Source organism: Mauremys mutica, chromosome 3, assembly GCF_020497125.1.
Source record: "Mauremys mutica isolate MM-2020 ecotype Southern chromosome 3, ASM2049712v1, whole genome shotgun sequence".
NCBI classification, from domain to species: Eukaryota; Metazoa; Chordata; order Testudines; family Geoemydidae; genus Mauremys; species Mauremys mutica.
Window position 1 is genome coordinate 77070192 of NC_059074.1, and position 15992 is coordinate 77086183.

The 15992-nt window shown below is 40.8% G+C and overlaps 1 protein-coding gene across 1 annotated transcript in view; it reads right to left on the reverse strand.

The window, feature by feature from the left end:
• The window catches only part of ASCC3 (activating signal cointegrator 1 complex subunit 3), a 492957-nt gene that overhangs the window by 83713 nt on the left and 393252 nt on the right, over nt 1-15992 (reverse strand). Inside the window, exons 31-33 of the mRNA XM_045011487.1 lie at nt 5317-5454; nt 5104-5224; nt 297-429 (exon numbers count right to left, since the gene is read on the reverse strand). Of these exons, the coding sequence (XP_044867422.1) occupies nt 297-429; nt 5104-5224; nt 5317-5454 (392 nt within the window). The remainder of the gene's footprint in view (nt 1-296; nt 430-5103; nt 5225-5316; nt 5455-15992) is intronic.

The following is a 15992-nucleotide window of genomic DNA, read 5'->3' on the forward strand; positions in this document are numbered from 1 at the left end:
TTTTTCCTCCCTACTAAGTACTTTTGTGACCAAATTTTCTGTTGGGGTTGTCGGGAGCATAAATAATTATTCTACATTCTCTTTCAAAACAGCCCGAGAAAGCACCCGGAAGTGCTTTCATCTGAGAAAGCACCCAGAAGCAGAGTAACATTTATCTAGGGATGCACTAAACACTTGGAAGGACTACTGTCTTTGGCGGTCCCAATATTTTGGTGCATCTATGTCCCACTTCACTTTCATCTACTTCACATTTGCTGTATGCACTTTTATCTGTTTTCTTTCCTGTCAAACTTTACCTTGATTCTACTGGAAAAGGTTCATAAAGAAACTTTTTGTAGAAGTCTTTCTTAATATCATGGACTAAAATCACAGCTTTGCCTTGGTCATCAAACTGCGGTCTACCAGCGCGTCCCATCATCTGAAGTACATCTACAAAACAGATAACATATACATTTATTTCAAAATAATTTACAGTATAGGATATATTGTTTCTCTGTGACCGCATTTACACTTGTTTGTTACTCCTACTGGCTAAATTTTGTCTAAAATCAGATTGAAATTTTTTTGTGGCAGGGACTATGTGTTCCTAAGTGTTTGCACTGCACCAACCACAATGCAACCCCAAATCTTACTGGGGCCTCAAATACAAATAATAATGACACATGAAAAACTACGGTAAAGAATAACGAGGAGCCCTTGTGGCACCTTAGAGACTAACACATTTATTTGGACATAAGCTTTCATGGGCTAAACCCCACTTCACGAGATGCAAAGACCATAATGCATTTGTACAAGAGGGCTCAATTAAGGACTCATGGGCAACCACAGATTTAGCAGCTCCGAATTTTCCAGTGTTTGACTTTGCAAATGCTTTGTTAACATTTTTTTAATATAATTTTTCAGAGTTGTGGGAACAACTACAGACTTCTATCATTTGATCTTCAGGACTAGCTACATTAGCATGCCAGAATAGGGGAATGGTGCCACATACTGGTCTAAAGGGTGCTCAGAGGAGCCTCCCACACATAGTGAAGGTCAGTGGCTAGGGTGATAACCTGGGCCTAGGTACATCTGGGTTTAATTCCCTGCTCTGCTGCAGACTCTCTGTGTGACCTGGGCCGTCACTTAGTTTCTGTGTGCCTCAGTTACGCATCTGTAAGAGAGATAAAAGCACTTCCCAACCTCACAGTGGTGTTGTATGGATAAACATATTAAAGATTGTGAAGCTCCATGAGAGTATGGTAATGTATGGGGCCAGATAAGTACCTGGGTAGATCTGTCTCTTCCTCCTGCCTCTTGTGGGGTCTCACTGGATAGATGGGGTGCTGGGGCTAAATACAAGGCATGGTGGGGGACATTATGGAAGAGAGCCTGGTTTTGTTCTCTCTGTTGCTTCTCCCCTCTCCCCAGGAGTGGAGGTTGCTCTTTCTCCAGTTCCAAAGGTGTGTGTGTGGGGGGGCTATGACAGTGGATCCCTGGTTCTCACAGGAGAACCCCGTTCAATGCTCACTCTCTCTCTGTCCTCATCCTGGAAGTTGGAGGAATACCTGACCCCATGCTGGGAAATAGAACACTGGGGAAATATGCTAGGTTGATGCGGGGGAAAGAGGCTGTCAGGAAAGCCCATTCTGGCTTTCACCCACCCCATGCTCCTACTACAGCTGCGCTGGTAGCTCCCCCGCATTGCCAGTGCAGTGTCTTCTTCTACTGCTGGTGTGTTGGTGCTGGCAAGTGGTGGGATTTTTAGAACATTCAGTAGTTTTGTCAGGCTGCCAAAAATGTTCTGAGGAATTCAAGTGAGAGAAGGGACATTGTGATTTTTAACACTTTACAACTCAGCTAGATCTGAATGGAATTTCACAGGAAAAGAAAAGGCATCTTCTATCATCTGAGGTGTTTTCCCTGAGGAGTATCAAAGAACTGCAAACAACAGAGATGTTACTGTTTCTTAAAGAAAAGGTCACATGAATCCTTCATAATGGAAAGTATTAGACAACCTAAATATAGGGGTCACAACTAGCTCCCCCTGTGATAAGAATTCAAGCAGGTACAGTAACATTCAAATGAAAAGACTCAAATCCCTCCTTAAAATCCACTTCTATTGTGATATCTATAAAACACACTGTTGGATACAGATTGGGCTGGCACTACTATGAGCATTAAGGTTACCAAATTATACAAACACCTGTCTTTGTTGTTTCCTGGTCCCCCACCCCACCCTATATGTCTGTTTATCCATTTGTTTGTGCTCCCTTTCTAGCTAAGATTGCGAGTTCTCATGAGCAAGCACTGAGTTTGTTTTATTGAGTGGTATTACACCACACCCAATAGAGCCCTGAGCTTTGTTTGGGGCCTCTAGCTTCTACCTCAATCTGAATAATATAAATGAAACCAGAAAATAGTTTTCAAGCATGAATTACTGTTTACCTTTTAACTTTTTTATATTTTCTGTTCTGTATTCTCTATGAGCTATATAAACAACAACAATAATCTTTATGCAGTTTGTTCATTGTTAAATTAAGACTGATGTTCAACTATAAAATGAAATGGATCCCCAAATGGTATTTATGAATAGATGCCTACAAGGGAGAATGATGAAATATTTCCTGCTATTTGATAGTGCAGTAAAATAGTATACGATAATCCACATGAAATGGATTTACCAAAAGGCGTCAGGAAATGTATAGCTAGCCAAACCCAACATTTTCTTTACTGACTATACACTGCCTGGATTGTTCTTAACTAATGGATTAAACTATTGAAATATCAAAAGCAATCCAACTGGCTGAGTGAAAGACTTGTATCAGAGATTGGCCCACCCCAAAACCTCTGATTTGTACTCTCTCCAACCAGGCTTAAATTCAGATGTTAACTTAGGAACTTAGGCTCTGCTATTATTTTCAAACTATTGGCCTATGTGCAAGTAATTGAAGGACCTCATTCTACGCTGATTTGTACACTAGGCACCAAATTCAGTCCTAGAACAGGCAGGTAACTTTAATGGAGATGAATCAGTTTATACCACATCTGAATTTGTGCTACGCTCCTATTAGATTTTAAACAGAAGTTAAACAGGCATACCTAAGGGCAGAACTGAAAGCGAGATAGGGGGTTGGTCTACACTACAAAGTTTTGCTGGTATAACTATAGCGGCTGGCTAGGAGTGTGGACTCAGCCGACATAGCTGCTGGTGTAGAGGCAACTATGCAGACATCAGAGTGCTTTTGTCTGCATACATAATATGATTGATGGAGGTGGTGTTGCTATGCTGGTAGAAAAAAACCTCCTTCTGACAGAATACACTCAATCTCCTTAGGGGGCTCTGCTGGCAAAGCTATGCCAGCAAAGGCTCTGTGGATATGTCTACAATGCAAAGAAAAAACCCACTGCACCAAGTCTCAGAGGAAAAGGTCAACTGAGTTGGGCTCACAGGGCTTGGGCTGTGGGGCTAAAAATAGTAGTACTGCCGTACAGGCTTGGGCAGGAGCCAATGCTCTGAAAGCCAGCAAGAGAGGAGGGTCTTACAGTCCAGGCTCCAAACCGATCCTGAACATCTACACTGTTATTTTTAGCCCTGCAGTCCAAGCCCCGTGAGCCGGAGTCAATTGGAATTAATTTGCAAATTGGACCCCTTCAAACAAGGCTTGAATAAAGACTGGGAGTGGATGGGCCATTACACAAAGTAAAACTATTTCCCCATGCTTATCCCTCCCGCCCCACAGTCCCTTTACATCTCCTTGTCAATTGCTGGAAACGGGCCATTTTCATTACCACTACAAACAGTTCTTTTTCTCTCCTGCTCATAATAGCTCACATTAACTGATCACTCTCATTAGAGTTTCATGTTCTCTGTGTATATATATATATATCTTCCTACTGTATTTTCCACTACATGCATCCGATGAAGTGGGCTGTAGCCCACGAAAGCTTATGCTCAAATACATTTGTTAGTCTCTAAGGTGCCACAAGTACTCCTGTTCTTTTTGCAGATACAGACTAACATGGCTGCTACTCTGAAACCTGCATAAGAGTGTACAGCATTCACACTAAATTAAGCTCTATGATGGACTAGTTGGATGGGCATCTTCTATAATGTATTGAGTTCCAACTGTGTTCTATCAAAGGGACACTGCTTGGTTAAAAGAAATCAATCTCTACCTATGTTACAAATAACATTCAGATTATTCCTAGGAATACATTTTTTCTGGCCAAGCTTCAGACAGCTTAAAATCAAACTATCTTTCTTTAGTGTAACAGATAAAATGGACCAGGAAAGCTGTAATAATGTTAGCTAGTCCTGGCTCTCCAAGCTTACTACGATTCAAATTAATATTTTCCCTTGTCTGAACTTTTCAAAGTTGTTCTTGTCTTACTTCTCTGGAGTTTTCTAAAATGGTTGCAATACAGTTTATCAAAATTTGAGTGGACTGGAGGCAGACATGAAATAAAATTAGAATTTCTATATCACAACTGAAGTTAAAATATAGTTTATTCAGCTTTCACTATTTATCCTTTACTTATTCTTTACTTTTTAGCTTCATAAAATTATATAAAATAAAATTATATTAGTTTTTTTATAGTCAAGATTAGTCAATTGGAATTTCAGAGTCTCATCCATTAAGAGTGCTGCAATGTTTTGACTACAAACACCGTAGAGGAATGTATAGTTGTTTAAAAACCTTTTTCTAGTGGATAACAAAATAAACTCATGGAAGCAATTTACTTTTCACATGGTTTTTTAAGAACTTATTTCATAAAATTTATTTGCGGGCCAAATTTGATTTTACAGCGTTCGTTCAAAATGTACTGTACATGTTCAAACCATCTTTTGCTTTTAGTTTTTTGGGTTTTTTTAATGGCCTCTTAGGATGATACCAACTCAGCAGTTTCCAAAAGAGGAAAAACGAATATATGAAAAACATTTAATAGTTCTCGCACGAGTCACATTTATACAACAAAAACCCAACAAATAATCTATTCCAACGTGTCTATTATAGATTTTTAAAGGTTCAGTTCCTAAAACTATAAATTATTCAAGTTCACATTCGCATATGCTTGAAATTCATTTCACCAACTAAGTATTTGTAAGATTAACGTGAATACCTGTAATGGGATAATCCACATAACGCCTTGTTTTTCCATCATAAAATTCTGTTCCCTTAACAATTACTAAATGAGCTGGAAAATTTACACCCCAGGCTAATGTGCTTGTGGCAATAAGAACCTAAAACAGAAAGAAAAATTAATGTAACAAAGAGACAACTTTTAAAATTGCATATAAATCTCATTTTGGTATTACTAAAAGCAAAAATTAACCTGGATTTTGCAATTCACAAATAGTTCTTCCACAGTTTTTCTGTCTCTTTCATGTAGCCCAGCATGGTGCATGCCTATTCCAAATGCAAGAGTCAGCTTCAGATTAGAATCTCTTACTGTCACTATAACATCGTTCATCTGCAACAGAGGATGGTTACATGATTTAGAACAGTACTAAATATTCTTCTCAGAAGTTTTTAACATTTTAGGGTTCTTGTTATTAATAAGTTATCTGTTTTCTATCTGCAACCACAATGTGCTATCCATTGTCTATGTTCACAGAGAGACACAGTTCCTGCCCTGAACAGTTTACAGTCTAAAAAAACAAGCAACACATGAAAGACGGGAGAGAGAAATAATTAAAGTTAATAGCGTTTTATAGCCATTTTATTAATATAATATATACATTATCTAATTTTAAAAACAAAATTAATTAATAGTAAGCTCAGGAGGAACCTAGCATGGGACATTTTGAATGTTGAAAGTATCCTGGTCTGCCTGTTATGTGCCCTGTCTGCCTGGCACATTTTTCAATTATAAGTGCCAGTATCCGAAAGTTCAAGCCCTGTACTGAGGCTTGCTGCTTACTTCCTCTTCCAGAACATTATTTATGATGAAAATAAAACTGGGTCTAACCCAAATTCTAAGTAACCCACTTAGACATGCTCCCTCAACTCAATAAATTATTTACACCATTTATTTAGCTATATTTGCCATTTTCAATTGTCAATTTCCAATTAATATGTTCCTATCCAACCCAATTCAACTAATATTTCAAATATGATTTTGTAGTTTATAGTACCAAATCCTACAGTAAATCCAAGCACACTGCAACTACTACTTTTCTTTTATTCAACAATTTTGCAATTTTAGGGGGAAAAAAAGTGATCAGGTTTCTCTGGACAGATTTATTGCATACAAATTCATGCTGCTTACTGCTCATGATTCCATTAACCTCTCAGGCTAGATTGTGAACCTCTTACTTGCCTAGATGACTAATTACATACATCAATGATCCCACTTACTTCACTGGGATTACTCCTATGAGTAATAGCTCATCAATATAATCAAAGGCTTCACATTCTGGTCCAAAATGCTTACTGATTTGTCTCTAAATATTTGTTCCATTATTTTATTGCTAATGCTATTTATTGTTTCGTGTTGTTTTAATACAATTACAGCCAGTGGCTTTTAAACCTAGTCACTAGTCAATGGTATCTTGATGCTCCCGTGAGTACCATCGACAATATTATACCACAAATCACGGTAACATTGTTAATTGTAAACATTAACTGGCACAGCCAGTTAGTGTCTATCTCTATAAACAAACAAAACAAAGGATCAGTGAAACAATACAATACAAGATTGAGAAAATTAATAAAAAATATCTACATTATTTAAAATACTGAGATGAAATTTTGACAATAGCAGCCATCCATTAGTTACATTAATAATCACTGCTGCAAAGCCTTTCAAATGTTCTGTTTCTGATGCTCAGAACATACATTTTTTTGAAAACTGTTTTCTGGGATTTATCTTTATTATATTCTTAAGGTAAATAAAAATGATTTGGATATCTAGCAAACACATAAAATATAGTTCCACAGACTTCTCCTAATGTGACAGAAAACACATAACTTATTTTTTTTAAAGTTTTACAAAGGTTTGAGAATAAAAATACACTTTATAGAATATTGATATATTTTACCTACTTAGACAATCTAGTTTGGGAAGCAGAGCAAAGCATTTTAAATAATGTTAAAAGAGTTTTGGTTGAAGTATTAGTTACTTTAGCAATGATGGAAGTAATAGAGAATCCAAAATGTACTAAAATATCGTTAACATTTTGGTTCCTAGTACCAATTATCTCATGATAACTCTGTGCTTTGGACTGATTTATTTTCTTTGATTAGTCTAACAACATATATTTCATAATTAATATGAACATTATATTATGATACCGGGTTAATACAGAATCTGGGCATCTTTTTCTTCCATGAAGAACAGGGATTAAATTGGCTGATTATAATGTCTACACCCAGAGTATTTCTTCAGCAAGAACAGTTTTACAATGTTAGTTATTTTCAGCTGAGAACCTGTGCTATTCCTTTTGGTCATGTACTTCCCAGCATAAAATAGCCCAAATTCACACTGCTGGGAATTTATTCAGAGTTGTTGTTCTTGCTTTCTGCAATCTGCGGTGGTTATTTTTTTTTTCTCCTGACTTGTATTACAGCAGTGTCCTGTGGTGATGTTAGTCATACCTGCAAAGCAGTGTAATTTACCACAGGAAAACTAAAGAACCCTTAGCAGGAGAGCTGGCACATGCACTACTATCCTGTCATTCTAGCAGCAGGGAATCCTAGTCACTTCTAGCTGACCCCCTTACTTTTACATAAATCAATACAATAAACAAAACTATTTCTACCCATAGGCACAATTCGGGGCTTAAAATTCTGATGACAATTTATTTTAAAGCAGAACTACTTTCCCTGTGTCTATTTATTGCGTAAGTACTAAATATCTCTACCTAATAAGATAAATAATAGGTAAATTTAATAGTTTTTATTCAGTCAGAAAAAATACACTAACACCAACATGACATACTGTAAGACGCATCGAAGTAGCTACATCGTTCTACATTTAACTATATATTTTAATATATTTGAACATAAATGTAATCATCCTTCTTAAAAAGTTTTAAAAAGTAATACATTTCTTCTTAAACTCTGATATAGAAAAAGGAACATTCTAAATACAGCAACATGGCTATAAGAAACTGTAAATGTTATTGAAATTAGGGTATGTGTATATATACACACACACTAAAATACGTTAATATTAAACTAATTTAGGGCTCAAACTGCCCCAATTGAGGTCAAGGGGAATTTTCCTCTGGATTCCAATGAGAGCAGAATTGGGTTGATGCTGGGTAACCTGGGCTAACTTGCATAGATTTTTGAAATATGAACAAAACCCTCCCATTCTTCCCCATACCATAGCTTGATTAAGAAGCTAGCTGTTAATAAACACCTCTGAAATCTGAACTGGAGTCTGTAATCATTGCAAAATATTAATTACCAAAAAAAAAAGCAAGATTATAAATGGCAGAAATAAACTTTTCTCTAGACATGCTAGATTTTTTTGAAACTAGTAAGTAGTCATTTTCTTTGTGCCTGCACATATGTAAACTGTTGAACCATTTACTTTAAGTTAATAGAACTGTTTTTTATATTTTAAAATTTATTATACTTAAAAAGCTTTTGTAGAAAGATAGGATTCCATTTAAGTAGATACATTACTCTGTGCCTGAAATACATTCCAGTCAGAGTATAATTCAGCAAGTTGATGACAATTTTGGCTCCAAAAGAAAGGAGGAGACCAGATTGGACAAGAATGAGCTAACAGATTGTGCAGCCCAATTCTGTCCCTTTGAGTGTGATATATTGTTTCAAGATGCTAAAAATCCATACTTTCTCAAAGCATATCTGTTGTGCTGGTTTTCCCATTTTCACAGAATCCTCATTATTAGTACTCTGTACTCTTTTCAAAGCACGTCAGACTCAGACCATATGCCACTGAATAAGGCTTATCAATTGTCTAAAATGCCCAGTAAAAGAAAGATGTGCCAAACAAAAGAATTGTGAAAGTTATGAAGTCTTTTACAAAAATAATTACATATTTCACATCTGCTACAGATGTTAAATGAAATAAAAATATCTCATTATTATACCTAAATGTTAATTTTTTATGACACACTTTTGTGTCATAAAGACAACATCTTGTAGAAGGAAGTTAAACTTCAATAACGAAAGAAACATTTAGAGATCATTCTTGATAATTGCTAAAGACACACAATCAAGTTACCTTATTATTATTTTGGATCAGGTATTCCAAAAGAGAACCTTCCCCCCCCCACAAAATAAATAAATAAATGAAAGCTCCACTCCCCACCACACCAAAAAACCCAGACAAGATTAACCAGGGGAAGTGCTTTCAAGTATATGCATTTACCACAATTGAGATACATTAATAAAATTACACATTTTGCACTAAAATATTTAAAAGGCAGCGATATGTTTGTCCAAGATTTCTCTACCCATTTTATAGCATAGCATTACTTCAAAACAATAACACAGGTGGTTTTTTGTCATCCTCTGCAGCATGAGGCATAGGTCACTTGCAGGTTTAAATTAGTGTAAATGGTAGATTCTTTGTAACTTGGAGTCCTTAAGCCATAATTTGAGGGCTTCAATAACTCAGCCAGAGGTTAGGGGTCTGTCACAGGAGTGGGTGGATGAGGTTCTGGGGCTTGCAATGTGCAGGAGGTCAGACTAGATGATTACGATGGTCCCTTCTGACCTTAACATCTATGAGTTTATGAGGAAGCAATGGGTTTTTTGATTTAAGGGTGAGAGGTAGAAAAGACAAATGCCCTTTTATCTCTCCTAATTTTTTTTTCATATATATGTATATATATTGTGTCCCCCCCAAAAAATATACATACACAATTATCTCATGCACGCCATATACATATACATACAATTCTCTCTCTCTAACACAGTTTCTCTCTTTAGGAATTCAGAGGTCATAATGGGCCTGATCAAATTCCCATTGAAATCAACAGGAACAGTCTTTCTACTGACCTAAGTGGGAGTTGGAGGTGGCCCTGTATGAATATTATTAAAGATCATGACTTACAGAAGGTATGTTTGTGTTTGGGAACTTAGTTTTATATAGAGGTTTCATAATGAATAATCTTAAGAAAATGCAAGTCATTAAAATGATGAATACATTATGAGAAAATGATTGTGGTTGTAGTTCTAATGGTGTAAATTGGTAGTTGGCTTGTTCCCCCATTATGTTTAAATATGAGAAGAAATTCAAAATTCAAAAAAAAAAAGGGGGGGAGGATTAAATCCTAGAAAATATTAAATTCACTTTCTTTTGCTGGGTAAGTACTATCTAATTATATCGTAGCTCAATAATAATATGTGCCACTTTCTTAATTAGTTTAAATGTTCTATTTTGTCCTTAAGAAAAAAAGCAATACAAACATGACAGAAAAGGAAAAGAAAAGAAGAGGTAACAAAATTAAGGGATACAAATTGATTCTAATAATTTCTGCTGTATGGAAACAGCAGCACTGCTTCATTCCACAGCCATACCTCCACAGAGGTGAGTACAATTTGGAGGAGAGGGAAGGGGTTGGTCCCTTCCCCATGCCTTCCCTCCATCCCCCAGGCAGTTGCCTAACCCCACCCTCCTCTTTGGGTAACAATCCATGGTGCCACTCAGTTCTACTGCTGTATATGATAAATTGGGACCTTGAGGTGGCAGCATCTCTTTCAAAATCTCAAAGGTGGGGTTTCAGAGCATCCGATGAAGTGGGCTGTAGCTCACGAAAGCTTATGCTCAAATAAATTTGTTAGGGTTTGGCTACACTTGCAGGTGTGCAGCGCCGGGAGTTACAGCTGTCTTCGTACAGCTGCGTAGGGAAAGTGCTGCAGTGTGGTCACACTGACAGCTACCAGCACTGCAGTGTGGCCACATTTGCAGCGGTGTTGGGAGTGGTGCATTATGGGCAGCTATCCCACAGAGCACCTCTTCCCATTCTGGCGCCGTGGGTTGTGGGAAGGGTGCGGAGGGTGCGGGTCATTCTGCTTCCTGTCCCAACGCCCCATGATGCATCGCTTCACATCCCAGCAATCCCTGTTTTTCCGTCCATGTTTGGCGCCATCTTGACTCTCTCAACAGTTTCTGTGCAGCGCGATTTCTGTGGGAAATGGAGCCCGAACTGCTGAGGAATATACTGTCAAGTCTCGCCAGCACATCACGTTTGGCAGTTGAGCTATTCCTTAAGATCCAAAGTGATGAGGAGTCCAACGATGATAGCGAGTCGCGTGACGCGTACGACACGAAATTGCTTGTGGCATTCATGGAAATGCTCAGCACCGTGGAACGCCACTTTTGGACTCGGGAAACAAGCACTGAGTGATGGGATCACATCGTCATGGAAGTCTGGGATGACGAGCAGTGGCTGCAGAACTTTCGGATGAGAAAAGCCACTTTCATGGGACTGTGTGAGGAGCTCGCCCCCACCCTGCGGCGCAAGGACACAAGATTGAGACTGCCCTGCTGGTGGAGAAGCGGGTGGCTATTGCAATCTGGAAGCTGGCAACTCCAGACAGCTACTGATCGGTCGGGAACCAGTTTGTAGTGGGAAAGTCGACCGTTGGAATCGTGTTGATGCAAGTTTGCAGGGCCATTAATCGCATCCTGCTAAGAAGAACCGTGACTCTGGGGAACGTGCAGGACATTGTGGATGGCTTTGCACAAATGGGTTTCCCTAACTGTGGAGGGGAGATAGATAGGACGCATATTCCTATTCTGGCACCACCCCACTTAGCATCCGAGTACATTAATCGGAAGGGGTATTTCTCCATGGTTCTCCAAGCGCTTGTGGATCACCGGGGGCATTTCACTGACATTAACACAAGCTGGCCCGGAAAGGTGCATGATGAATGCATCGTTCAGAACACTGGCCTCTTCAGGAAGCTGCAGGCCGGGACTTCTTTCCCAGACCGGAAGATCACAGTAGGGGACGTCAAAATGCCCATTGTGATCCTTGGAGACCCTGCTTACCCGTTAATGCCGTGGCTCATGAAACCGTATCCAGGGAACCTTGACAGGAGCAAGGACCAGTTCAACTACAGGCTTAGCCGGTGCCGAATGACTGTGGAGTGTGCTTTTGGCCGTTTAAAGGGGCGCTGGCGATATCTGTATGGGAAGCTAGACTTGGGGGAAAGCAGCATCCCCCCGCAGTTATATCCGTGTGCTGTATCCTCCATAATATTTGTGAAGGAAAGGGTGAAAGATTCAGTCAGGCATGGACCTCCGAGGTTCAACGCCTGGAGGCTGAATTTGCACAGCCAGAGAGCAGGGCTACTAGAGAGGCCCAGCACAGGGCTGCAAGGATTAGGGATGCCTTGAGGGAGGAATTTGAGGCGGAAAACCAGCAGTAATGTTTGGTGCCTTGCACAGGAGTGAAGTACAGTGGTTACAATGTTAGTAGGAATCTGTGTTTCCTAAGCTGATTTGCAGTGCCTGTTTCTTTCCTGGGCTATGGTATCTTTGACTTTCTGCAATAATAAAGACTGTTTTCAAAGCCAAGAATTCATTTATTGAAAAGAAAATAACTTTATTGACAGACACACAACTTTTTGGGAACCTAAAAGGGCAGGGGAGTGGGGTGGGGAACTGTACAGTCACAGGTTTGAATATGTCCTGTCTGGAGTGCTGTGCAATGACTGCTGCACTTCAGGGTGCATATACTGCATGGTGATGGGGGTTGAGTGCAGAGGGTAAGGGTCGTAGTTCTCAGGGCTGGTTGGTGAACGTACAGGTGTTGGAGGCAGCTGGTGGTGGTAAGAACCTGGATGCTGGGGAAGAGGGTTTTGAGCTGACATTGGGGCACAAGGGAAAGAGCTTTGGGACGGGGGCGGGGCGGCGCGGTAGTGCTCTGCCTGCATGGCTACGAGCGCCTGGATAGAGTCCGCTTGGCGAGCCAGGATGCTTATCAGCTGCTTTGTGCTTTTCTTCCTGGCTGCTGCGTTTTTCTGGCGGATTCTGCTTTCCCTTTCCCTCCAGTCCTGCACTTTTTGATTCTCTGTGACAGAGTGCTGCATAACTGCTTGCAGCATGTCTTCTTTGCTTTTTCGCGGCTTCTTCCGGAGGTTTTGTAGTCATTGAGACGTTGATAACACGGGCTGCCGAGATCTCAAGGTTGCTTCTGTAAAGGCAAAAAATGCAACACTTAACAGAGGCAGCATTGTTTATACCAGACAGTTATTCCCACACAGTTAAGGAGTGTAACAGTCTTCACAATAGCATAATTTTCCCATCCCAAAGAGAGCGCACATAACCCACGGGAGCCCCGAAATGGTGAGTAAGGGGGACTGATTGCTTCAGGGCTTTACTGTCCTCGGGGTTTCTGTGCATTGGGGAAAGCTAACAGCTGCCGGGGGCACCTACACTGAACACTATCCCAACATTTTCCACAGGAGTTGATCCTGGAAGATATCTCGCTGCTGCGGGTCACCTGGGAAGCGCGGGAGGGTCTTCTACAGCAAAGCGGATTCCGCCCTGGCCCCTATGCAGCTTGCCTGTGTGCAGCAATGGTCCCCCCCACCCCTCGCGGCACAGTGGCACGGATGCGTTAGCCTGACTGGGACAAGGACCACAGTGGCTCTCCCAATAAACTTGCGCAAGCGCATTGCCCATGCTCTGGCTGAAACTTTTGAAGAGATTACCGAGGCTGATTACCACGATGTGATAGACCACATCAATGTGCTATTCCGCATCTAGGCATGCATGCATGCAGCCCTAACCCTCCCTCCTCTCCCGAAAAATTTCCATCATGAAAATAAAAGCCGCTTACCGGGAACCCGCTCCTCTGTTTGTCCTCCACCAAGTACCGGCTGCTGTGACTGGCTACCTTCCTCCTGGCTTGAGAAGAGCTCCTGGCTGCATGCCTCCAGGGACTCCGGGGTGTCTCCCCACACCACAGTACCCTCACTCTCGCTTTCCTCCTCCTCCCCCCGCTCTGGAGTGTCCATTGTGGTCCTCGGAGTGGTGGTGGGGTCACCCCCAAGTGTCGCGTCCAGTTCTTTGTAAAAACGGCAGGTCGTGGGGGCAGCGCCGGAGCGGCGGTTTCCTTTGCGGGCTTTGCAGTAGGCACTCTGCAGCTCCTTCACTTTAACCCTGCACTGCAGCGCGTCCCGGTCATGGCCCCTTTCCATCATGGCCCTTGATATCTGCCCATAGGTATCGTAATTCCTACAGCTGGAATGCAGCTGGGACTGCACAGCTTCCTCCCCCCAAACACTGATGAGGTCCAGCAACTCGCCATTGCTCCATGCTGGGGCTCGTTTGCCACGTGGAGCCATGGTCACCTGGAAAGATTCACTGATTGCACTCCACACCTGGCTGAGCAAACAGGAAGGGGATTTTTAAAATTCCCGGGGCATTTAAAGGGCGGGTCACCTGAGGCCAGGGCAGTAGAGTTCGAACAGATGAGCAGAGTGGCTGAACAGGCATTCTGGGATACCTCCGAATACCTCTGGAGGCCAACAACAGCGCTTTTGGTGGCCACACCAGCGGAGCAGCGCTGCATTAGCAGCGCTATAGTTGTTATTCCCCAGGCCAAGGTGGAGTACAACCAGTGCTGTAGCCAGGGAGATACAGCGCTGTATGTGCCTTGCAAGTGTGGACAGTGAGTGAGTTACAGCGCTGTAAAGCCACTACCAGCGCTGCAACTCTCCAGTGTAGCCAAGCCCCAAGTCTCTAAGGTGCCACAAGTACTCCTGTTCTTTTTAAAGGTGGGGTTGTCTCTTATGCAGTTAAAAGGAGTGAATGAGCCATCAGGTTGAACAATTCACTCCTGGCTGACAGCTGTAAACCAGAGCTGTTAGCTGCTGCTAGGCAGCATATCATCCCATGGCTATCCAAGGAGGGCAGAGTGAGAAGGAGGCTTTGATCTCCCAGTGGGACATTCTGGCCTACCCACTCATCACCAGCAATTAATAATACCTAGCTCTTACACAGCGTGTTGCAGCCATAGATCTGGAAAACAAATGTGTATTTCTCTCTGCCTCACAAAGATGAAGAACCCGATCCCGATGCCCCACCCCACCCCCCGCCTTCTCCGTTCAAAAGCAGCTTGCCAGAGTGAATGCAGCCAATTTCTGTGGAGCCACTGTTAGGTGAACAGAGGGGCATCAGCTGGTAATGGAGGTGAGGGTCCCACTGCTTCCTGTGCAGGGAACGGGCATGGATTTTCACTGTATCCCTTGCATTCCAGGCAAGAGAGCCCTGCGACTGGTCAGACTGGTGTGGAGTCAGTTTAAGCAGTCTTACGGGGTTTATTGACTGGCAAATGGAGCCCAGTATTTAGCTCCGATGTAGCAGCACCAATGACATCAGTAAACAAAACTAATCCAGGAGTTTTCTGAGAGTGCTGTTGTATTTTTTAAAATAAATATTATACAAACAAGATTTACTATCCAAGCTGAAGGCAAAAGAAAACCACTAAAGTCTAGAGTAAAGCTTGAAGATGTCAATTGTTTACATAAATGGGTAGTTTACATTTTCCCCACTTAATATTCTCCTGTTAAATCTCACAAGGTACTTCACTTGTACCAACTGCAAATTCATTGAAAATAAATCTATTAGATGGCAAGCAGCTACTACAGAAACAATGGTTTGCAATGCATAAATAGGCTTGGCAGAATACAATTTAAAAAAAAATTGGCAGAGAAAATCAAGGTTTATTTTAAAGCAATTTCTCTATTTCTATCAATTTACATTTTTACAGTTATGCAAAATGATGGATTTTAAGCATTTATCAATTTAAGTTTTCTCAGTTGTGGGAAATTAGGGCGGGTTATACAATAATTATTTAATGACAGAGATTCAAAATGTTAAAGCTTTACAATCATTAAAAGACAAATTGTCAGTATCACATGTTAAATATACAAAGTAATTATTCTTAAATCAAACTGTAGTAAGTTTCACGCAGCATTTTTCTTACTTTGCCTATCTATAAATTTTGATCATTATTGATGAAAACATTTTTTGACAGTTTGTGGGCATGAAGTGAAATTGATGTTTACCAA